General features: G+C 41.4%; 1 protein-coding gene and 1 pseudogene across 12 annotated transcripts in view; one reads left to right on the forward strand and one right to left on the reverse strand.

Annotated features, from left to right (window-relative positions):
• HELZ (helicase with zinc finger) overlaps positions 1-25,057 on the reverse strand; it is a 182,608-nt gene that overhangs the window by 89,399 nt on the left and 68,152 nt on the right. For 6 of the 12 annotated variants that reach the window (XR_016223505.1, XM_089316768.1, XM_051825836.3 and 3 more), the window contains 4 exons: positions 14,709-15,042; positions 13,808-13,938; positions 7,201-7,380; positions 6,579-6,683 (listed from right to left, as the gene is read on the reverse strand). Coding sequence is in view for 10 of the 12 variants with exons in the window: in XM_089316768.1 (XP_089172894.1) it covers positions 6,579-6,683; positions 7,201-7,380; positions 13,808-13,938; positions 14,709-15,042 (750 nt within the window). In the remaining 2 variants the exon portion in view is untranslated. The remainder of the gene's footprint in view (positions 1-6,578; positions 6,684-7,200; positions 7,381-13,807; positions 13,939-14,708; positions 15,043-25,057) is intronic. The other 6 variants (XR_016223506.1, XM_051825839.3, XM_089316769.1 and 3 more) reach the window with 2 other exon arrangements.
• On the forward strand, positions 8,050-8,393 carry LOC127484492 (non-histone chromosomal protein HMG-14 pseudogene; annotated as a pseudogene).

The raw sequence follows: 25,057 nt of genomic DNA on the forward strand, positions 1-25,057 counted from the left end.
ATCCTCCACCTGCGGCACCAGCATGCCATATGGGCGCCGGTTCTAGTCCCGGCTGCTCCACTTCTGATCCAGCTCTCTGCTATGGCCTGGGAAAGCAGTAGAAGATGGCCCAAGTCCTTGGGCCCCTGCACCCACATGGGAGACCCGGAAGAAGCTCCTGGCTCCTGGCTTCTGATCAGTGCAGCTCCGGCGGTTGCAGCCATTTGGGGAGTGAACCATTGGATGGAAGACCTTTCTGTCTCTCTCTCTCACTGTCTATACTCTGTCTCACAAATAATAAATAAAATCTTAAAAAAAAAAAAAGTGAACCAGCAGATGGAAGATTTCTCTCACTCTACCCTTCAACTAAACAAATCTTAGTAATTATCCATTTTTACTCTCCTTTTACTAACCTCCTATTCACTCCTCTAATCAACCAACATGGCTTGCCCTCCAGCCAACCAAGGAACATAAACACCATGGAAGGCACCATCGATTGCTCCTTCCTTGAAAGATTTTTGTCTCCTCAATTCTCAGGACTCAAACTTTCTCTGCTCCTACTTCCAACTCTCTAGCCTTCGTCTTTACCTCTCCCCTCATCTGACAAGCTCATCCATGCCTATGCCTTCACTCACCAGCAACACAATGGTGACTCACCCAACTCTCTCCAGCCAAGACCTCACCTCTCAGCTCCAGGCTGCATGTCCAACTGTTTATTTATCAGGAGCAGAACAAAGGTAATATGAATATAAACTAATCTCACAATCATCTAAAATCTAACACAATAGATTATTGGTTTATCTTTTTCAAAGCAAAATAAAAAATGTGTTTAATAAATGCCCCAATGTAAATTGTATTTGTAAAACATTCGTATGGGGGTGGGAGTTGTAGCACAGGAAGAGAAGCCACCACTAGGGACGCCTACATCCTACACTGGAGTGCTTGTGATAGTGCCCACCTCCACTTCCAGTCCAGCTTCCTGCTAATGCACTCTGGAAGGCAGCAGGTGATGGATCAAGTACCTGGGTCCCAGGGGTCGGTGCTGTGATGAAGCAGTTTAACACCCTGGCCTGAAGTGCCGGCATCCCATATGGGCACCAGTTCTAATCCCGGCTGCTCCACTTCTGATCCAGCTCTCTGCTATCACCTGGGAAAGCAGTAGAAGATGGTCCAAGTCCTTGGGCCCCTGTACCCACTTTGGGAGACCTGGAAGAAGCTCCTGGCTCCTGGCTTCGGATCGGCACAGCTCCGGCTGTTGCAGCCATCTTCGGAGTGAACCACTGGAAGACCTCTCTCTATCTCTGCCTCTCCCCTCTCTGCGTAACTCTGACTTTCAAATAAATAAATAAATCTTTAAAAAAAAAAAAAAAAAAAAGTACCTGCGTCCCTTCACTCACGTGGAAACTCAGATGGAGCTTCTGGCTTCTGGCGTTGTCCTGACCCCATCCTGGCTACCTGGAGTACTTGGGGAATAAAACAGTGGGTGGGAGACTGACTTCCTCTTTCTTTCTTTCTCTTTCTCTCTCTCCTCAAGTAAATAAACTTAAAAAAAAATTACCGATGGAATGGAATGTAAACAGTAAAAGTAACCACATCACTTTGAAAAGATGCAAAAATATTACATATTATCATCAGCAATGCAAAATATAGTTTAAATCTCACTTAATCTCATTTATAAATTATCTGCTATAATTTGTATTTAGTAGGGCTATTTAAATTAAGCATGTAGGGGCTGGTGTTATGGCCATCATTTCAAATGGGAACCGGTTAAAGACCCAGCTGCTCCACTTCTAATCCAGCTCCCTGCTAATGCTCCAGGGAAAGCAGCAGAAGATGGCCCAAGTGCTTAAGCTGCTATACCCACATGAGAGACCCAGAAGAAGCTCCAAGCTCCTGGCTTTGGCCTGCTACAGCCCTAGTTGTTACAGTCATCTGGGGAGTGACGCAGTAGATGGAAGACCTCTCTTCCTCTCTCTAACTCTGCCTTTCAAATAAATAAAAATAAATTCCTAAAAGTAAATAAATAAATCAAGTATGTAAATAACAAGAATTTAAACTCCAAAATATTAGTAGTATTTTTCTCTGGCTGCTAAGATTTTTGATAATTTTTATTTTCTTCAACAAACATTTCATTGCAAAACTGAAATAAGCAGTTTTCTAAATTACTTATCAACTAACTCCAAGCATTTTCTTCTTCTCAAAGGGGAAAAAAAAAAAAGGAAAGAAAGGAATGAAACTGAAGGCCCAAGCTTCATTACTGACTTTTTCCACAATTATCTTGGGAAGCAACCTCAAGTTGGAAGTAATCAGTACACAAAAATACAAAGTTCAGGGCAAGCGTTTGGCCTAGCAGCCTCTATTGAAGTACCTGGGCTTGATTCTTGGCTCCAGCTTCTGAATCCACATTCCTGCTGCTGCAGATCCCCTAGGCGGGAGGCAGCAGTGATGGCCCAAATAATTGGGCCCTTGCCACCCACATGGGAGACCTGGATACCAGGATTGAGTCCCAGAAACCAAATTGTGGGTATTTGGGGTATAAATCAGTGAATGGGAGACTGTGCGTTTGCTTTCTTTCTCTCTCCCTCTCAAATTAGAAAACAATACAAAGCTTCATCACTGGACCTATTTTCTTAAAAATATAATGTTCTAGTGCTGACTTTAAAAAGATTATTGAAAATACACCAGGGTCGGCACTGTGGCATAGCAGGTAAAGCTGCCGCCTGCAGTGCTGGCATCCCATACGGGAACTGGTTGGAGTCCCAGCTGCTCCATTTCTGGTCTAGCTCTCTGCTATGGCCTGGGAGAGCAGTAGGAGATGGCCCAAGTCCTCAGGCCTCTGCACTTATGTGGGAGATGGGGAAGAAGCTCCTGGCTTCTGGCTTCAAATCAGCATAGCTCCAGCCATCGCAGCCATCTGGGGAGTGAACCAGCAGATGAAGACCCCTCTCTCTCTCTCTCTCTCTCTCTCTCTCTCTCTCTCTCTGCCTCTCTATAACTCTGCCTTTTAAATAAATAAATAAATCTTTGAAAAATAAATAAATAAAAATAAAAAATGCATCTAGGTTGGATTAGGGTGTAGTGGGTTAAACTGCCCCCTGTGGCATCTCATACCAGTGCCAGCTGGAGCCCTGCTGCCCTAATACCAAACTAGCTCCATGGTAACGCGCTGATTTGGGGAGTGAACCAGCAGATGGAAGACCTCCCTTTCCTTCTCTCCCTCCCTGCGACTCCCCCCACCCCACCAACTCTGCTTTTTAAATAAATAAATCTTAAAACACTTACACACACACACACACACACACCTAGGCAACTGGAGGCTGGTATTGTGGCATAACGGGTTAAGCTTGGGATGTCCACAGCCCATCTATTGGAGCACTTTTCTGATCCAGCTCCCGACTAATGTGCCTGAGAAGCAGCAGATGATGGCTCAAGTTCTGAGCCCCTTAGTTCCTGGTTCCTGGCTTCAGCCTGACCCAGCCCTGGTTGTTGTGAGCACTTCAGGAATTAAGCAGTAAATGGAAGATCGATCTCTCTGTCTTCTCCTTCTCTACCACTTTGCTTTTCAAATAAATTCATGTATCTCTAAAGAACACACACACACACACGCCTAACATCCTTCAAAGTCAGAGAACTGATGGTGACAAATGATACTTTCAAGTTTATAAGGACACTGCTTAAGTCATTTACCTATTTTCTACAAAGGATCTGGATAAACTACAATGATTCTTAAAACAAGAGACAGTCTGATTATATATCACTGTTTTCTTTATGTATTGAATTCATATAAAATAATCAACTCCCTCCCCAAATGTTATTACTCCAGATTCTAAAGATCAGAAAGGTTTCATCCCAGAGGGAAATCTGTTTCTTTAAAGACCTACATAAAATGATAAATATTTTCAGTTTGCCCAGAAAGCAGTCTACACACACTTTCTCCACGATGTCCCCAATCTACTGTCAGCTTCTTCAGAACCCGATACTGAGCCTCACAACCATACACAGAAACTGGTTTTCCTTCTATTTTATTTTTAAATCTTGCAATTTTAACGAAGAAGTAAAAACTGAAAATCAATCTTAAATGGTTGCTAAAACCTCTATCCCAATATTTAAAGCTCAGTTTAAAACTCCTGGCAGCTAACAGAATTTATAAAGTGTAACCATAAACATTTACTGTACAAAGTTTGTGACAGTTTTCACACCATAATGCTCTTCAGGGCCTGGTCTGGACCGCACAGTGCTGGGAAACAGCAGAGTCCTCCTCACTGTACCCACACTGGTTCAAAGCCAAGTGCAGACACACAGTGCCCTCTTGTGTTCCTGCTGCATCCTGGGAAGAGTCAGACAAAGCTGAGCTCCAACAGCACTCAGCCATGATCACATTTGTTATCCATTAGGAAAATTACAAATTAATGTTAATATACTAATAGATGGTGCTAATAAATCCTAACAATTCAGTACCTTCATCCTGTTAAGAAATATATTTGCAAGCAAACCTCTTCCAAAAAGGTGAAAAGTAACCTTTTCCAAATGATGAAAAGTAAGGTCATACAAAGAAAATATTTGAGGAAGTTCACCTTTTTTTTCTTATTCCATCTACTAACTGAAATAACATGACACTTGCATTTGCATATAGTAAAGTATTTTTCCATCTTGGACTGAATCACTCTAGAGCGGGGGGATTTTTCTGTTAGAGGGCAAGTTTCTGGGCCTCCCCAACCATATACACACCCTATTGGAATACCGCATCTTATTCTATATATTTAGATGCACTACATGTTGTGATGATAATGTCCAAAAAGTAGTTTACATAGAGAAGACTAAATATCCCCCAGCAAAATCAAAGATTTTAATGTTCATCAACAGCTCCACAATCCTAAATGTCAAATGACCCAAGCTAAATTGCCCAAGATTTGAGGGGTCTACACCATTTCCAAGCCATGCGCACCGTAACAACTGAAACCATCTTGTTTGCCACCACACACACACACAAACCCGCTACCAACAGTAAGAACAAACAAAACAAACAGCTTGTCTCTTAAAATAAGAATCCTCACAGCAAATGCTACCTATTCAATTTTCACTTAGGAGCTAAAAAAGACTAGAATCTTGGGGCTGGCGCTGTGGCAAAGCAGGTAAAATCACCATTTATACTATGCCAGCGTTCCATGTGGGTACTGGTTCAAGTCCTGGCTGCTACATTTCTGATCCAGCTCCTGGCTAATGTGCCTGGGAAAGCGGCAGAAGATGGCCCGAGTACTTGGGCCCCTGATCCACATGGGAGACGGGATAGAAGCTCCTGACTCCTGGCATTGGCCTGGCCCAGCCCTTGCTGTTGTGGCCATTTGGGAAATGAATCAGCAGATAGAAGACCTCTCTCTCTCTCTCTCTCTCTCTCTCTCTCTCTCTCTCTCTCTCCCCCTCCACTCCCCCACCCCCAATTCTTACTTGGCCTTTCAAATAAATGAAACAAATCTTCTAAAAAAAAAAAAAAGACTAAAGACTAGAATCAGAAGCAAACTGGCTACTGATAAATTTATCATTCAATAAATACATTTTTATTTAAACTGATTGTATATCTGTGATATTTTACTAAATAAAAAAGATCCTACTTGAAATAATTATTATTGTTTTGTTTTCCAGAGTGAAACCAAAGTATGACATGAAAAGCTATGTTAACAGGCCACAGGCACTGTTCTTTCTGTTGTTTTCTTTCTAATGGAATCTTAAAAAAATGGCTTTGGTTACAGTTACTAAATAATTAAATAGCATAATTTCATTGTTCTATGCTTGGGCTAAAAAGTTAGTGAATCGTGATTCAAAAGTGTGGTTAGAAATTAATTTGTTAGCAATAATTATTCTTGAACAATCTAGGGTATGACATATCAGTCTGTAAAATGACAAAACTAAATATTAATTCATATAACAATGAAAGCAAATGGCATAATAGAAAGTCATTTAATGATTATTGTTTTCTGAAGAAAGGGATTTGTATTCCCCCACACTTCTGTATTTCAGTATGTTTCATGTCCATATATACTCAAAAAAACTTTTCTGTATCAACCTAAAATTTTCTTTAACACTATGTCTCTCAAATGGTAGCGAAAAGTTAAATACTCATTCCATCTGGTCACAGCAGTCACTTCACGTTTCACGCTTCTCTGATGTGCGGCTCCATGAAAACACCTGCATGATCACAGTCAAGCTTCTGTCTCCAGACAGAACCATCACTGCATGACTACTCTGCCACGCCAAATGTACAAAAATCTTAATTATTTGATTTAAATTCATCATATTCCTATTATTTTATCATGCTAGCTTCTAGAGGTACATACCAAAATCTACTCAGGTTCTAACAACATTTTTACACACAAAACTTAAAAAAGGATGTCTTTCTCTTCGCTTAATGTTTAAGAAATGAATGATTAAAGATTTTTACGTATTTCCTTAATTTAAATGATGTCTTCAAACGACATAACCTCTAAATGCCAATGCACAGTGAAAAATTTTGGTATTTCCAAAGTTACTAACATCTTTATAGACACCTTTTCTTAAGAATAATAAAGTATGACACAGATACATAATAAGCCTTGAAGAAATACCTGAGAGGTCTTGCCTGGGGATTGCCTGCTTCTACATATGGATGTAAATAATCCTTTATGTAGAGATCAGCAGCACTATTAGAATGGGTGCAAATGAGAATCCTGCTGAAATAAATGGTGCAAATAAAAAGAATGATAAAACACAAAGCTATTCAAGCAGTACAACACCAAAAAAAAAGCAGTGGCCATCTTAATACACATTTCCCTCAATCTTCTCAGTAATCTCTAACATTATTCGATGATGTCTTTAGGAAATTACATTACTCTTTAAGCTATAAAGGAAGTTCTCCAAAAATTATTTTTAAATTCATCATTTAAAAACATATTTTTTAAACTCAACTCTTCTAGCTTTAATACATATCACAGACTTTAAGTTTCAAATGCTGTTTAAAAACTACCATTGTCTACCCTGCCAATTTTGAAACACAGTATGTTTTAGAAGAATTCAAATTTTAGTGCTTTGGGGTTTAGGTTTGTTTTTTGTTTTTTTGTTTTTGTTTTTTTTTTTTTGATTAATTTTAAAAGCTAAGTAAAGATTGTCTTGCCTAGCCCTCATTTTGTATTTTAAACAGGAACCGGGTAGCACCTGCTGGTGAATTCTGAGCACACCCCAGCCTCTCACCTAGTCTCCTGCTGCTGCAGTATGTGCTTGACGGCCTGAGCGAGAGTGAAGGTTTTGCCTGTCCCGTAGGGTCCGATGATTAGAACAGGTGGCAGCTGTATTGAAAGTGGAGTGGTAATGGCCAGAACAGCCTCTTTCTGTTTTGCATTTAGTCGAGGATCCAACTGTTCATCCCACTGTCTATGGAAAAAAAGAATTTAAGCTTTTTTAAATATGTGCATCTCATTAATGAACAGACATGACACAAAAGTACCCTGAATTTCACTGAACCATCTAAAACTACTAAAATAACATCACATCTATAATAACTAATACTTATTCTAAAACTACATTTTAGAAAATGAACTAACAGAGTCAGCACATGGTGGTTTACCATGTAAATCAAAAATAAGTTTACTTGTCCTATTCCAAGTGCAAAAAGATTGGCAAACTAACTAGCTTAAAGAAATCACACACTTCTAGTTTGTTGATATCCAGTCTATCAGAAGTAATGGCGTTGTTTCAAAAATGTAATTTCCCTCTGTTACAAAAAAAGCATCAGAAAACTTTTCTGGTAATAAGTAGTAGTTTCTTCACATAGCAAATAAAATGCAGTAGAAAAACTAACTGAATTTCAAATGATAATCCATTGAAAGCCTCTTAGTAAGGCTTAAAACAAAAGGAAAAAAAAAAAAAAAAACCTGTGTGTTCCTAACTAAGAAATATCAAAGTTTTCCCACCGCCCCCGCCGCGGGTCCCAGCAGCTCGGGCGGCGGGAGCAGCGGCAGCGGCCAGGCAGCCCAGCTCCGCGAAGGCCCTCAGCGCGATGCGGCCCGCAGGCACCCGGCACGCGCCCTCCGCACAGTCAGAATGCACAAGAGGAAGGTCAGCTCTGCCGAGGGGGCGGCCAAGGAGGAGCCCAAGAGGAGGTCGGCACGCGTCGGCGAAGCCCAAGAAGGCCGCCGGGAAGGATAAGTCATCAGACAAGAAAGTGCAAGCAAAGGGGAAGAGAGGAGCAAAAGGAAAACAGGCCGAGGTGGCTAACCAAGAAGCTAAAGAAGACCTGCCTGCAGAAAACGGAGAAACGAAGAATGAGGAGAGTCCAGCCTCTGATGAAGCAGAAGAAAAAGAAGCCAAATCCGATTAATACCATACACCATGTGTTATCAGTGGTCCCTGTCTCCCTTCTTGTACAATCCAGAGGAATATTTTTATCAACTATTTTGTAAATATAAGTTTTTTAGTAGCTCTAGAAACATTTTTAAGAAGGAGGGAAGCCCACCTCATCCCACTTTTTAAGTGTAAATGATTTTTTTTAAGAGGTGAAATCATTTGCTGGTTGTTTATTTTTTGGTACAACCAGAAAATAGTGGCATATTGAATTCTGGGAGGCTTCGACTGTCTTGGGTGTCAGCTTAACCATAGGTGGGGGTGGTTTTTATATCCTACAGTACAACGCATACTAAATGGCAATTTGGAGTCTCAATTGTGCATTTAATCTGTCTTGAATATTTTCAGTTACTTCTCCCATGTTTTGTAGAATTGTTTCCTACAGAAAACCACTCCTTGTTCTGTCAGAACCATGTGCACTCTGTAACATCTTCGGTTGTGGTAGTCCAGTTTTCCTAATGATTTTGTTAATGTGCCGTGAAAGACTGAAAATTTGAGTGTCGTGTATATGCTATTATATTGTGAATGGGTGGGATTTATGTAACAGCAACATTTGAAGATACTTGTTGATAGCCTCTTAAGGAAGAGTTGCCTCCAAATTTGAAGCTGGAAAGTCACTGGAATAACTTTTAAAAAAAGAATGACAATTCATGGCTTTTTAGATTTTTGGTACGTATGTTAAGAATTGTGTACAAATTAAAACGTGTGTGCTGATTCTCATCACCAATAAAATCTCAGTTATGGACCAAAAAAAAAATCAAAGTTTGGGGACGAGCACCATAGCTTAGTGGGTAAATTCACTGCCTAGGACAACGGCACCCCATATGGGTGCCAGTTCGTGCTCCAACTGCTCCACTTCTGATTCAGCTCCCTTTTAATGGCCTGGGAAAAGCAGTGGAAGATGGCCCAAGTGTCTGGGCCTCTGCACTCACATGAGAGACCTGAATGAAGCTCCTGGCTCCCAGTTTCTGCCTGGCCCACCACTGGCCATTGCAGCCATCTGGGGGTGTACCTGCGGATGAAAGATCTCTCTCTGTCTCACACTCTGTAACTCAAGGAAATTTAAAAAAAAACTTTGAAAAAAACAAATAAATATAAAATTTTTAAAGGACCTTAGTTTTGAAAATAGAAGTTTTTAGTTTATTTGTTTTCAGTATGGTCAGGGGGCTGGTGTTGTGGCCTAGTAGGTTAAGGAGCACTGTGATACCGGCATCCAAATGCCAGTTCAAGTCCTGGCTGCTCCACTTCCTATCCAGCTTCCTGCTAATGCACTGGGGAAGGCAGCAGAAGAGGGCCCAAGTATTTGGTTCTCTGCTACACACATGGAAGACCAAGATGGAGTTCCTGGCTCCCAAGTTTGGCCTGGCCCAGACCTTACTGTTTGGGCAATATGAGGAGTAAACCAGCAGATGGAAGATCTCTTTCTCTCTCTCTCTGATTTTGCCTTTCAAACAAATAGAAAAAAAATCTTTAAAAAAAAAAAAAAGACTTAAATGCCAAACAATTTGAATGTTTGCTAGTTTTTTTGCCTGCAAATACACAAGTAGCACACATATATCCTATGTTTCAAGGTGGGCACGCCTGTCATAGGAACATAGATGGCGCCTGTAACGGGATCCCTCTTACTAGTGGCCCTTCTAATGCCTTCGCTAAGTTCTGAAGATTTAAATGGACAGCAGATGCTGAAACAGATCAAACCAAGTGGACAATCAACAGCATTCTTTCTCACAACTACAATTAAAATATTAAATTCTACAACAAGTAGGGGGAAAATGAGACAGATGTGAACCAAAACAGGAAGGGAGTGTAAAGAGATGCTCAGAAAATCTGCAATCGAAGTGCGTGCAAAAGGACAGAATGCAGACAGGAAAATCCCTTTGTGTGATGCTACACTATTTACATCAGCAGCTTGTTACTTATGGAAAATCTGAACTTTTTTTTTTTTTGGACAGGCAGAGTGGACAGTGAGAGAGAGAAACAGAGAGAAAGGTCTTCCTTTGCCGTTGGTTCACCCTCCAATGGCCGCCGTTTTTTAAAAAAAAAATTATAATTAATGTTATATTATGACATAATCTCAAACCAACAAAATTCTCCTTAAGAATCTTAGGAGACAAACTTGGACCACAGAAATATGCCATTACTTATTTTTCTGAAATTAAAAAGATTTTAGGTTTAAAAACAAAAAACAGCTATGCACAGTGACACTATCCCTAGACATACATCTCTTTTAACTTAAAAAAATGTATTTATTTATTTATTGTATTTGAAAGGCAGAGACAGAGAGATGAGAGAGATGACAGTGAGAGACACAGAGATCTTCCATCCACTGATTCACTCTCCAAGTGCCTACAACAGCCAAGGCTGGGTCAGGTCAAAGCCAGGAGCCCAGAACTGAGTCCAGGTCTCCTGTTTGGGTGTCAGGGGCCCAACACCCAGCATGCACAGAAAGCTGGAGCTGGAAGTGGAGCCAGGGCTCAAACCAAGCCCTCTGACATGGACATCTATACGACACTGCTGTGCCAAATGCCCACCCTTAGTTACTATTTAAGTTACATAAGTAGAGTAGCCTTTGGCTTCAAAGTTTTCTGCTGCGTGACATTTTCTTAGTTATGTTTGCGGTTAACACTTAGAATCAGTAGTAAGAGCATGCTAAATGCAATATAATTTTCAGAAGTGTAAACATTAAGTAAAATTATCTAAAGTTTACTAGGATGGCCTTACATTTGAAATCCTAATTTTCTTCTTTAGACTTGATTGCAATTCTTAATAATGTAAATGTGTCAAATATAAATAATGTGCAAAGATAAATAGGACATGGTTTCTTCCTTTACAAAGCTCAGAGCCTAACAAGAAAAGTAGAAATGCACACAACTGACAAAAATGACAAACTGACAAAAATGAGTTTGAGAGAAACTGTGTCTGAAAGCACCAAAACTTACCAGCTTAGTACACAGCAGGCACTCGGTAAGCACCTGCAACAACAAGGAAATGGAAGGCGCAGGAAAACCTACCAAGGGGAACACGTGAATCCCAGTGAACCGTAAAGGACAGGAAGGTCCCCACTGACTGACAAGGGTCAAAGGTTACTTCAGGAGGAGGGGCCAGGGCTCAGGGAAGGAGGGATTGGGGACAGCATCAGTCTGGCAAGATGACAAAGTTCTGGAGATTGGCTATAAAAACGTAAAGCCTCTTCAACTTTACTATATTTAATACTACTGAACTGCATATTTAAAACACTTAAGATAGTGATTGGATTTCATCACAATTTTTAAAAGTTTGTTGCTGTTGCTGTTGTTGTTTTTAATAAGGGGCCTGCGTCTCGGCACAACAGGTTAGGCTGCCACAGGACAGGCATCCCATATGAGCACCTGTTCAAGTCCTGGCTGCTCCATTCCAGTCCACCTCCCTGCTAATGGCCTGGGAAAAGGAACAGAAGATGACTCAAGAGTTTAGGACCCTGCCACCCACGTGGTAGACCCAGATGAGGCTTCAGGCTCCTTGCTTCGGTTCAGCCTAGCCCTGGCCATTGAGGCCATCTTGGGAGTGAACCAGTGGATGGCAGACCTCTTTGTGTGTGTCTCTCTAACTCTGCCTTTCAAATAAACAAATAAACCTTTAAAAAAAAATAAGAAAAAGATAAGGAGGCAACTATGTAGGGGAAAATTAAACAAACTTCAAGGTAGCTAATTTGGCTGGAGCCTAGGGATGCAGACAGAGGCTGGGAGTGTCAGGTAGGAAAAGGTAAAAATTCTCCGAGAGTACCAGACCAGACCACAAGGGCTTGTTTGTGTAAGGCGAGCCTGCAGAGACCGGGGGGCACTGAAATGACATCACTGTCGTAGGACACTAACTCTGGGAGAAATCTGTGACTTGGACCACAGAACAAGGACACAATCAACAGGACACAAGACCAACTAGAAGGCTACTGAAATAGTCAGGTTTAAATGAGACACTGTCTCTAAGAGCAGAAAGAAGGAAAGGGATACCTAGAAGCCAAATCAAATGAGAGCTGAGGAGACGTGACGGGGTGTTTACAATCGGGAGATAGCTGATTACTTTCAGGAGAATGAGCAAGTGAAAAATAGAGATTATATAATGTGTGAAGAAAAATACCGGAAATATGCAGATTATTCACTTTTAAGGCAGTAACAGGACAGAGCAGCAAGAGTAAGCGAAAACAAGGGAGAAATGATTTGGCTTTTGTGTTGCATATTTTGGTTTGTTTTGTTTTTAGAATCACAAAAATGGAATGTGACAGGAAGTGATATACACCGCTTGGAGGCCTAGCCCATAAAAATGTCCCACATGACACCCATGCTCATTCATCCTCTATGGGCATCTCTGGATGTCAACACTCAGGGTGACCTTGGAAACCACATACTGAAGATACCAAAGTCTCCATCAGTCATGGATCAGGGACACCCTACTGTGATTGGATTGATACAAATGATACATTTCCATTGTGTGGAGTCATTGAGATTTAAAAACAAAACAAAACAAAAAGATGTCATGAGACAACTTCGGGCAGGGGCCAAGGGGATAAAACCCAGTGAAAAAGATGGAAATAAAAAATGCAATCACACAGTTACCACTTCTGTCTATTCTTAAAACAAAATAGAAGCATGTTATTTAATTGATATAAAGATGTATCAAAGAGAATTCAAGCAGAACAATATTCTTGAAACCATCAAATTGGGAGCACTTTCTGAAGTAGCAGCCTCTACCATCTTGTTCCATTTTGATAAATTACAGAAATGTCTTTACATTCAAAATTATTTTAAATAAACTATTTGTACCACTTTAGAGAGGCCCTAATTTTCTCACTCAGCTTCTACCGGCACTGCGGCTCACTAGGCTAATCCTCCGCCTAGTGGCGCCGGCACACCAGGTTCTAGTCCCGGTTGGGGCCCCGGATTCTGTCCCGGTTGCCCCTCTTCCAGGCCAGCTCTCTGCTGTGGCCAGGGAGTGCAGTGGAGGATGGCCCAGGTGCTTGGGCCCTGCACCCCATGGGAGACCAGGAAAAGCACCTGGCTCCTGGCTCCTGCCATCGGATCAGCACGGTGTGCCGGCAGCAGCGCGCCAGCCGCGGCGGCCATTGGAGGGTGAACCAACGGCAAAGGAAGACCTTTCTCTCTGTCTCTCTCTCTATCCACTCTGCCTGTCAAAAAAAAAATAATAAAAAAAAAAAATAAAAAAAAAAAATACTTGGAAACATCCCTTAACTGCTTGGCATCCTGTCAAATTAGAGCTGTTGAGAAAAGCAGCCGAACTCAGACCCTGAGGAAAACAGGAGACATCACAGGATGCACCTCAGACGCTTCACTCTGAGGGTCATTGTCCTCTCCTTTCTTAACTGCAAGATGTCCCCTTTCTGTACGAAAGCATGCTTGAGTACTTGATACAGAGTCAATTTTAACATCAACGTGACTTCCTTCAATAAGATATCTCCTTTCTTTACCTGTTGGGACTCCACGGTATCGTAGGAGTCATACTGATGTCTGGAAACAAAACCCCATTGTCCTTGATCCTGTCTAGTGCATAATGCATTTCACAGAGAGGCAATCGATTTAACTGAAACTGAAGTTCCACCTGTAACACAAAAGTCATTTAAAACAGAAAAAGGATTAATGCAAACACTAATGCTGGCAGTTCACTAAAATACTTTGTGAAGATAAACATTTGCCTTTACAATTTTATAGCTTCTTTTTAAAAGAGTAACCATATTCTAATAATAATTATTACAGATATTTCTTTGTTTATTTAGCACTGGAATAAGTAATTTACATAGATCATCTCATTTAATAATACCAATGATGTAAATACTGTTAACTTCATTTTACATATTAAGAAACTAAAGTATTTGTATATTAATCTCTAAATAAAAGAACTCTGAACCATTCCTATGAAGAATACTTTTTTTAAAAAAATTTCAACAGAACATGTATAAAATACCATACTTTCAGTGATACCAGCCCTATGACACTGTACCAATTAACTATGAATGAATAATATTCACCAAGGTTTATGTTTAGAAAGAAAAAAATTAGCTCTCTAGTTAAATCTAGCAAATTAAACATGGGATTCACCCAAAAGCTCATAAAGACAAAGAGCACAGGAGCATACACAGCTACACGAGAGATGGCCGGGAGAGAGCTTAATAGAGCTTATTTTCATCTCCTTTTCCACTGCTGACTTAACTCTAATCAAAAACCTCAACCTTCGATAAAACCAGAACTTTCTACATATTACTTCAAAGTCACCACCCTTTTGGTGATGGTGGAAGAAGGAAAAGCAGCACACAAGGACATCAAGCGGACGACAAGACACAGACAAACAATGAAGCTGCGCTTCAAACATACCTGTGTGTCACAATCAGGCCGGAGATGAAGTTCTTCACAGCATTCCCTGGATATCCTTAAAAATATATATTCCTTTGTTTTTTCTTCAATGGTAGCTTCAAAAACCTTCTCTTTGGTTCCCTGCGTCTGTACTAACTTCTCATTAGGGACTGGCAATAAGTAAACGGCATTGACTTTGGTCATCACCAGTCGTCCAGCCAAAGTATCTTCAGAAAGTGTTTCAGTAAGCTTAAAACGACCGAAAAGCTGTCCATCCTGAGCATACTTTGCCCCTCCAGAAACTCCAGTGAGCATGAAGCTTGCTAGAATCTGCAACTGCACTTTAAGGTTGAACCTACATCAGAAGTAGAAAACTCGTTTGAATACTTTACATCAAAAACATAAAACTAGAAGCGTCAAACAAAATAAATTGTGAACACGGCAAGAATTTAAACTTATCATTTGTACTCTGTTGAGTCAAAAAATAAAGCCTACATACTATCTACTGTCTTTCATACCAGTTGGAGACAAACGTTTTAAGCAAATAAACTCCCACAAGTCACATAAAGTTTCATACATAATTGTGTTGAAGAAAACACACATTCAAAAATGCTTGAGTATTAAAAATAAAAGATGATCAATTAATAAAATATTATGTACTAATTAATTAAAAGTCTGTTTGAACACATTATAGACACAATTAAGATTTTAAAGTCACCTGGAACCAGGCCAATGGAGTTTAAATAGACTGCTTCCCATCTTGATCCTAGCAGAAGATTCCAGCCACAAAATTTCTGTTTTTTAACACTAATGAACAGTATCCACAATGTAGGCAGATGTCATACAGCCGTTGTGGATGGAGCAGGTGAGGCTCATCCTATTAGACAACAGTTGCTGCACTCACTCACACTTCCACGTGTGCACATGAGAAGAGAATGTAAGTGTGTGAAAGAAACACAGAGAACCAAGATTTTTTTTTAAATTTATTTATTGACTGATTTGAAAGACAAAGCATCAGAGAGAGAGGGAGAGACAGAGGGACAGATTATCTTCCATCGGCTAGTTCACTCCCCAAATGGCTGCAAACAGACAGGGCAGGGCCAGCTTAAGCCAAGAGCAGGGAAACTCCAAACTGGTAGTTGGGGGCCCAAGTACTTGGACCATCTTCCACTGCTTTCGCAGGCACATTAGCAGGGAGCTGGACTGAAAGCAGAGCAGGCAGGACTCAAAGTGGTGCTCCACTTAACTGGATGCACCACAGCGCCAGCCCCCTAGATTCATTTGCATAGTAAAGGAATATGAAGTAAAAGAAAGATTTAAACTAAGTGACAGTTCTTTGCCATTCTGAAATGGTACTGAGAACATGAAAGGAAGTAAGGGGAACATTATCTTTCAAAGTTTAAAAAATACAGGTGAAAAAACTAAATTGCTTCAAAATCTATACATCCATTTGCAGAAAAGGCTATTTTTTATTGGTATTACTGAACTTTTTTTTTTTTTTTTTGGACAGGCAGAGTTGGACAGTGAGAGAGAGAGAGAGAGAGAGAGACAGAGAGACAGAGAGAGAAAGGTCTTCCCTCCGTTGGTTCACCCCCCAAATGGCCACCACGGCCGGCACGCTGCACCAATCCAAAGCCAGGAGCCAGGTGCTTCCTCCTGGTCTCCCATGCGGGTGCAGGGCCCAAGCACTTGGGCCATCCTCCACTGCCTTCCAGGGCCACAGCAGAGAGCTGGATTGGAAGAGGAGCAACCAGGACAGAATCCGGCGCCCTGACTGGGACTAGAACCTGGAGTGCCGGCACCGCAGGCAGAGTATTAGCCTAGTGAGCCACGGTGCTGGCCTGAACTTTCTTTTGAGATCTCCTTTTGTATGTAGTTTATAAAGAAAGTAATATAAATCCTAGGAGGGAATAAAAGCACTTTTTAAAAGCATTTTAGGGATAGGTATTTGGCTACTATGTAATAGTTAGAGACACCACTTGGGATACCCACATCCAACCCTGGATTTTAGCTTCTGGATAATATAGACCCAGGAAGACAGCAATGATGGTTCAAGTACTTGGGTGACTGCCCCCCACATGGGAGACCCAGTTCCAGGTCCCAGGCTTCAGCCTGGCACAGCTTCATCTGTTGTGCATTCAAGGACAAAAGACATGGAAAAAGATTCGCTGGTGTTTGTCTCTGTCCTCTACCTTCCATTTAAATTAAAATAAAATCTTCCTCAGAGAGAAGATATAGTGCATTCTTTCTCTCTTTGTGGTCTCTGTGGTTAAATTTGTTTCATCCTTTTTTCCCCCAACAACTCTTTTCTTTAAACTCCCTGTTTCATGACTTTCATAAAGATGTACTCTTGTAATTTTCTTCCTCCCTCTCCAGGAGAGATCAACCACAGACTACAGCTCCAGCTACCCCCTTGTTACCCTCCCTGGTGAGGCTGCCCTCTTGTGAACCTCTCGTCCCAGGTTTAAACCCAACCATCAGGCAGATGCCTTTAATGCCTGCTCTCCAAACCCACTCTAAGCGAACCTGAATCACCATCTGACCTCCCAGTGTGACCCTCAAACCAATCCTCCTAAGCACTGTGCAACACAAGAATGGTGCTACCACCCACCCTGGTGTCCAGATCAGAAACCAAGCCACCCTGAACCCTGCTGCTCTGGCTGACTCGCATTTCCTCATCATATAATCACCAGGCCTGGCTGGTTCCTAACTCATCTGCATCTCCACACTGTGGACTTTAATGGCTGCAACAAGCGTTGAACCTGACTTCTTGCCTCGAATCTACTCATCACACCACCATCAGACGATCCTGGTGAAACGCCAAGTCTGAGCATGAGCGGCTTGCCACAGCTCTGAGGGGAAGCTTTAAACAGCCCTCGTTCCCCTCTATCTCGCATACCACCACAAAAGCACCCTCCTGTGCAGCTATAATAACTGATTTGCAGCTTTCCTGAATTTTTTTAAATATTCATTTATTTGAAAAGCAGAATTTACAGAGAGAGAGGACAGAGAGAGTGGTGGTCTTCCATCTGCTGGTTCACTCCCCAAATGGCCTCAATGGCCAGAGCTGGGCCGGTCTGAAGCCAAAGCCAGGAGCTTCTTCTCAGTCACCCACATGGATGCAGAGGCCCAAGGACTTAATCATCTTCCATTTCCTTTCCCAGGCCATAGCAGAGAGAAGGATCAAAGTGGAGCCCATATGGGATGCCAGCGTTGCAGACTGCAGCTTTTACCCAATACACCACCACGCCAGCCCCCTAAAACTGCTATGCTCTTTATTATCCTGTTTCTTATAACAGAATACTTTTGCCCTACTTCTTACTTTGACAAATCTAATCCTAGAAGTGAGATTTTTTTTTCCCCTCAAAATTCAGCACAAATCCCATCTGTTCCCAAAAGCAGACATGACTTCTTTCCCGACTTGACCATCCTGCTTCTTCCAACTAATCGGGGCTAGGCGCCTCCCCTGTGGAGTCCCCATGCATTCCACTTCTATTACACACCTATCATTATGGGTCTGTCTCCACTGGATTACAAAGGAAACATACCTTAAAAGCCTTAGAATCAGCAGTGACTAGCCTAGAAACTAATATTTATTAGAAATCTTGGTAAATTTTGTTCATTGAACTAGCTAAACATTTTCACAATAATTTGATCGTTTCCAGGCACCACATTCCCATTTCAACTACTCCACATTATTCTCCAAAAACAAATTCTTGAAATTCTGTAATATACCTCTCAAATATTTTAGACAACATATTCAAGTTTGATTATTACACCTAGCTTAGAAGGCATCATTCCAAAACACTTGATCACAACTTAGCAGGCGTGAAAAAAATTTAACCCCATAGTTTAAATGCAACAAGAGATCCTTACAACAAAACTCCTGAGGGAGAGGCACTAGAAAATTCAAGAACTAAAGCTTTTCAGGTCCGGCATTGTGGGGTAGCAGGTAATGCTGCAGCCTGTGGTGCCAGCATCCCATATGGGCACTGGTTCGTATCCCCAATACTCCACTTCTGATCCAGCTCCCCGCTAATGGCCTAGGAAAAGCAGCAGAAGACAGCCCAAGTCCTTGGGCCCCTGCATCCATGTGGGAGACCCAGATGAAGCTCCTGGCTCCTGGCCTGGTTCAGTCCTAGCCACAAAGGGAATCTGGGGAATGAACCAATAGGTAGAAGATCTGTGTGTGCATGTCTCTTCCTCTCTCTTTGTAGCCCTTTCAAATAAATAAATATATATATATTAAAAATCAACAGAAACAGGTGTAGAAATTAAAAAAAAAAAATACAGCTCCTCCCACAGAAGGTTCACTATATGTTCAAGATGCAGATATAACAGACTTTCTAGACGTTACTGCTGCTAATATCTAATTTTTCTGAAAGATTAATAAGCCAAAAACTAAAATTTCATTAGTAGTCTCTCTTAGGTATTCAATTATGCATTTTTAATAATTTAATAACTTGGAAATACCTAAAGTATAGCTTATAATTAACAGTTATTTCTTTATAAGAAGAAAAACTTCTTCCATTGTTGCAAGTCACAATTTAACATCAAAAAACTTAAGTAAAACTTACATAATTCCTAACCTTTTGAGGAATGCTAGAATAATAGACAACCAAATGTTCAGTGAATATAAAACCACACTTCTGGCAGATGAGCTATATTGCTCTATAAAACTTAAGTGATATTTTAACATTAAAAAAATTTTAGGTGTCTGCGGGGCTGGCATCTTATGGGCGCCAGTTCAAGTCCCGGCTGCTCCTCTTCCAATCCAGCTCTCTGCTGTGGCCTGGGAAAGCAGTAGAAGATGGCTCAAGTCCTTGGGCCCCTGCACCAGTGTGGGAAAATCTGGAGGGAGCTCCTGGCTCCTGGCTTCGGATCAGCACAGCTCCAGCAATTTCGGCCATTTGGGGAATGAACCAGTGGATGGAAGACCGACTGACCGACTGACCTCCCTCCCTCCCTCCCTCTCTCTCTCTCTCTCTCCTCCTCTACTCTCCCTCTCCTCTCTCTGTGTAACTCTGACTTTCAAATAAATAAATCTAAAAGAAATTTTAGGGAGAAGCTGTTGTAGTATAGCAGATTAAGCCACCACTTGCAATGCCCACATCCCTGGTTTGAGCAGCAGTCACTCTATTTTCTGCATCCTGGAAGGCAGCCAATGACAGCTAAAGTGCAGCCTCTTGGCTTTGGCCGGGCCCAATCCTGGCTATCATAGGCATTCGGAGGAGTGAAGCAGTGGACAGAAGATACATCTCTTCCCCTGCCCCCTCACCATCTGTTGCTCTACCTTTTAAGTATATGAAAATAAACCTTTTTAAAAATTTCAAAGCTATCTAGTAAATTTCATTTCATACAATTTCTGACTATATGACAAAAATCAACAAAGTAATAAAACAATCCCTGGCCTTACTGAAGGAAAGCAACTGAACCCAGAAGAAATCAACAGAAGTTCCACACCATCTTAAGGATGAAAAGTGCATCCCACACTAGGCCTCCTCTCCCGCCGGCTGTTTGGACTGATAAGTCAGGCACAAAGGCCCAATTAGGCATGCCACTGGCACAATTTAATGGACACAATCGCTTCAGCTAAAGTCAATTTCTTTTGAAAATGTATCTCTTAGAATCAAACAGATTTCACTTCAAGGTAGAATTGTTATTGATTGCTCACCATCATGTGGCTGAGGGTAAGTGAAGTAGAAACAGAAAAAAAATTCTCAAAAGAACTCAGAAGCATTTTCTAAAACTTAAATGAAATGCACTATCCTTACTACTTAATACATATTTCACACTAAAACTTAACATAAGAAGGCATCTTAATTTCTGGAATGCTTCGAAAAAATCATCTGTTTTAAAAATATCAAAATTTCAATTACAAAATCCAGGCTCAAGCCAAAATTTATTTTGTCTCATCTGGAGAGTTTTCATTCAACCTACTTTAAAGGAGGAGTGTGAAGATAAACCATGTAAAAGGAGTGGTGCAATCCTTTATCATCAAAAGGCAAGAAACCAGTATGAACTCCCTGGATACCACTTTCATGATTAGCAATATTCTACTTAAACTGTCAAATGCCTGACGCATTCCCTAGACAGTGGGAAGCATCCCACCAATCATGTGGCAGTTCTGACTACAATGTCACAAACAGGCATACTTCAGTGCATACAAAACATCACTGTCAAACTACAACAGAATGTTCTTCCCAGTTCTAGTCTAACTGGAGTACCAATTAGACAAGCAAAATGACCCAATCACACATAAAGCCAGATGACTGAAGGGCCAAATCCAACCTTCAGACTTTATAGCCCATGACTAGGAATCGATGTTACAAAGAAACAAAACAAAAGAGGATATATAAACAAGATTTCAAAGGATCCATAAACTCTGAAATACTTACTATCTGGTCTGTATAGCAAAAGTTTGCTGAACCCTGCACTAGATCACAGTTTTTAATACATGTATTTTTTTATAGCTGCATGAAGATCTCCTGCAAATCCATTTTTTTAAATGTTATATTATTTGTTCTTAAAGAATAAACGTGAATTAAACCTAAGGCAATATTAAAATGCACATAAATATTAGATTTAAAGGTTAAAGGAGAAAACAAAATGAACTTTTTAAACAATATGAAACTCTGCCACTTTTGAAAATCTTCACAATCTACACCTGTGATTTGTCCCTTGTCTATCTACTTACAGATACACTGTGAGACAACTAACAGGAATTCCTTCTTTGTATGTGTACTACATTTGTCTTACCCTTCAATAAATTTCTTTTAAAGATTTATTTATTTTAAAAGTCAGAATTACAGAGAAAGGGAGAAAGACAGAGAGATTTTCCATCCACTGAGTCATTTCCCAGATGGCCACAATGGCCAGCGCCGGGTTAGGCAGGAGCCAGGAGCCAGGAGCTTCTCCGGTCACCTATGTTGCTGGTGGGGGCCCAGGTACTTGGGTCATCTTCTACTGTTTTCCCAGGCCATTGGCAGGGAACTGCATTGGAAGTGGAGCAGCTGGGACACTAACACACACCACCATTAACCACTATGTCACAATGCCAGCCTCATACTTTACTAAATTTTATAAGCCTGCTAAATTCAATCAGCCTTCACATCCAGGGTTACTTTTGGGTGAGAGTATCACCAGAAATTTAACAGAATTTTCTTGCACAATAACTATTTACAAGTTATATATTAAAACTTGTTGTAGGGAACTGGTGCTGGAAAAGCTGCGGTCTGGATGCCAGCATTCCTTTTCCAACGGCTGCTCCATTTTCAATCTAGCTCTCTGCTATGGCCTGAGAAAGCTGAAGAAGATGGTCCAGGGGCCAGCGCTGTGGCGCAGCAGGTTAACACCCCGGCCTGAAGCGCTGGCATCCCATATGGGCGCCAGTTCTAGTCCCGGCTGCTCCACTTCCGATCCAGCTCTCTGCAATGGCCTGGGATAGCAGTAGAAGAAGGCACAAGTCCTTGGGCCCCTACACCCGCGTGGGAGATCTGGAAGAAACTCCTGGCTCCTGGCTTTGGATCGGCACAGCTCCGGCCATTGCAGCCATCTGGGGAGTGAACCAGAGGATGAAGACCTCTCTCTCTAGCTCTCCTTCTCTCTCTGTGTAACTCTTTCAAATAAATAAATAAACCTTTAATTCAAAAAAAAAAAAAAAAAAAAAAAAAAAACCTTGTTGTAATAAATTCTCACTTCTAAGGTTCTTAAAACCTCTTTTATAGTTAGTATATCTAACAAATCAAAAGTGATACTACTGGACCCAACATTTGGCCTCAAAAACTGAAGGCATCTGCCTCCCAGATCAGAGTTCCTGACGCCAGCTTCACACTCATGTGGACTCGGGGAGGCAGCAGTGACGGCTCAGGTACCTGGGTTCCTGTCAGCCACATGGCACACCTGGATTGAGCTCTGGGTTCCCAGTTTGGGCCGAGCTCTGTTAGGCATTTGGGGAATGAACCAGTGGATAGGGGAGCGCTCTTGCACACCAGCACTCAGATTTTTTTTTTTTTAAAGATCCTATTGATTTAGATTCAATACCTCTACTCAAGTCAGTAACTATGACCCAATTTTCCCTATTTTTTAAAAAAATGAGAAAACTCAGATATTACTATTAAAAAAACTGTAAGCTGTCTTAGCACTCATCTTACCACACTGTCTACATTCTGTCTTACCACACTCTTCCTTTCCATATCTTAAGGGCATTTCTTAAAAGAGACTGATTGATTGATTATTTCAGAGAGAGAGAAAGGGGAAGGGGGGAAAGGAAGGAATGAAGCAGAGAGGAGAGGGGGGTTGGAGTGGGAGGACGGCCACAACATCTGCGGCTGGGCCAGGCCGAAGCCAGGAACTCCGGGTCTCCCCCATGTGCAGAAGGGACTCAGTACTGCAGTCGTGGTCTCTGCTCCCCAGGCGCACTAAGGCAGGGGCTGCGGCAGAAGTGGAGTGTACAGGACTGGAACCAGCACTTCGATGTGGGTGTTCCAAGCTGCAGCTTAACCCACCACGCCACACTGCTTCCCCACAAGCTTCCATTTTTAAGATAACAATCCAAAAGCCTTTTGGTCTTTAATTATAAATTCTTTTTTTTTTTAAGATTTATTTTATTTGATAAGCAGAGTAAGAGAGGGGAAAAAAAGATCTTCCATCTACTGGTTCATTCCACAAGTGGCCACAGTAGCCAAAACCAAGAGCCTGGAACTCCATCCAAATCTCCCACAAGGGTGGCAAGAGCCCAAATACTAGAGCCATTGTCTGACAACTGCCCAGGCACATCAGCTGGGAGCTGGATTGGAAGCAGAGCAGCTGGAACTCTAAATGGCACTGTAATACGGCATGCCCATACAGCTCCTATACGTTTTTAAATATCCATTTTGATTACTGAGTTTTTAGTACCTCTTAGTTTCTTTTCTAAGATTTATTTATTTATCTCAAAGTCAAGTGACAGAAAGAGATGGAAAGACACACACATACACAGATATCATCCATTGACTAGTTCATTCCCTAAATGGCTACAACAGCCAGTGCTGAGCCAGACTGAAGCCATCAGCCAGGAACTCTATTTGTGTCTCCAATATGGGTGGCAGGAACCCAAGGACCCGGGTTATCATCTGCTGCCTCCAGGTACACCACCAGGAAGCTGGGTCAAAAGCGTAGAGTTACCAGGACTCGAACCAGCACTCTGATAAGGGATGAAGGGGTCCCAAGTGCTGGCTTAATCGGCTGCACCACACCATGAACCACCCAACCCCTAGTTTTAAGTTATAAGGTAATCAAATGACTTAGAAACTTGAAAAATATTAAACAAATACTATGTGTCAACATATAATCTTTTCCTAAATTTCTAGTACAATACTCAAAAGTACTCTCCAAGACTCTGTTAAGCTTATAAATTCTATTTCACCTCAATATTTATAATTTACTATAGTGTTCTTTCCTAAGGAAGAGGACCATATAATAATGTAAACAACAGACATGCACGTTAACACAGTGAATAATGTGCATGGGGGGGGGTGTAGAGAGAGCACCCATCTGTTCGTTCACTCCCCAAATATCCAATGTCCAAAACCTCTGGACATCTGAAATCTGTGAGCCAGGAACTCATCCAGGTCCCCCACAGGGGCACAGAATCCCCTACCAGAATCATGACCACTGCCTCTCAGGGGCTGCACTTACAAGAAGCTGACTCAGTAGCCAGAACCACAGCCCCAAGCCAGAGCCAGGCCCTGGGATGTGGGACCTGTGCTTCCTCCCAGCAGTCTCAACAGCAAGGCCAAAGGCCTTCCCCCTAACTTTGTAACTTTCAATGTGTCTAATTGGAAATTAGATATTTTGGGTGCTGGCGCTGTGGCTTAGTGGGTAAAGCCACCACCTGCAGTGCCAGCATCCCATATGGGTGCCTGTTTGAGACCTGGCTGCTCCACTTCCAGTCCAGCTCTCTGCTACAGCCTGGTAAAGTAGCGAAGGATGGCCCAAGTGCTTTGGTCCCTGTGCCTTCGTGGGAGACCGGGAAGAAGCTCTTGGCTTCAGATCATTGCGGTCATTTGGGGAGTGAACCAGCAGATGGGGATGGAACATTTCTCTCTCTGCAACTCTTTCAAATAAATAAATCTTAAAAAAAAAAAGAAATTAGATACTTTGGAAAGTAAAATCATATTTAATCCATAAATAGTGTAACAAAGGTTATCTTCAAAGTTTTCACTTCTTCTTTTCTAACTATACTCCTAATAAATGACCAGAATCTATTAATATTAATCAGATGGGACCAATAAGCAGATCAGAGAAGGAAAATATTTTAGTTAGACTATACTTACAAGAAAAAATACTTATAAAATTATAGCCATGCCTTATAATTGGGGTTTAATTTT

Source organism: Oryctolagus cuniculus, chromosome 17, assembly GCF_051225735.1.
Source record: "Oryctolagus cuniculus isolate XC-2025 breed Fujian yellow rabbit chromosome 17, ASM5122573v1, whole genome shotgun sequence".
Lineage (NCBI taxonomy): Eukaryota > Metazoa > Chordata > Mammalia > Lagomorpha > Leporidae > Oryctolagus > Oryctolagus cuniculus.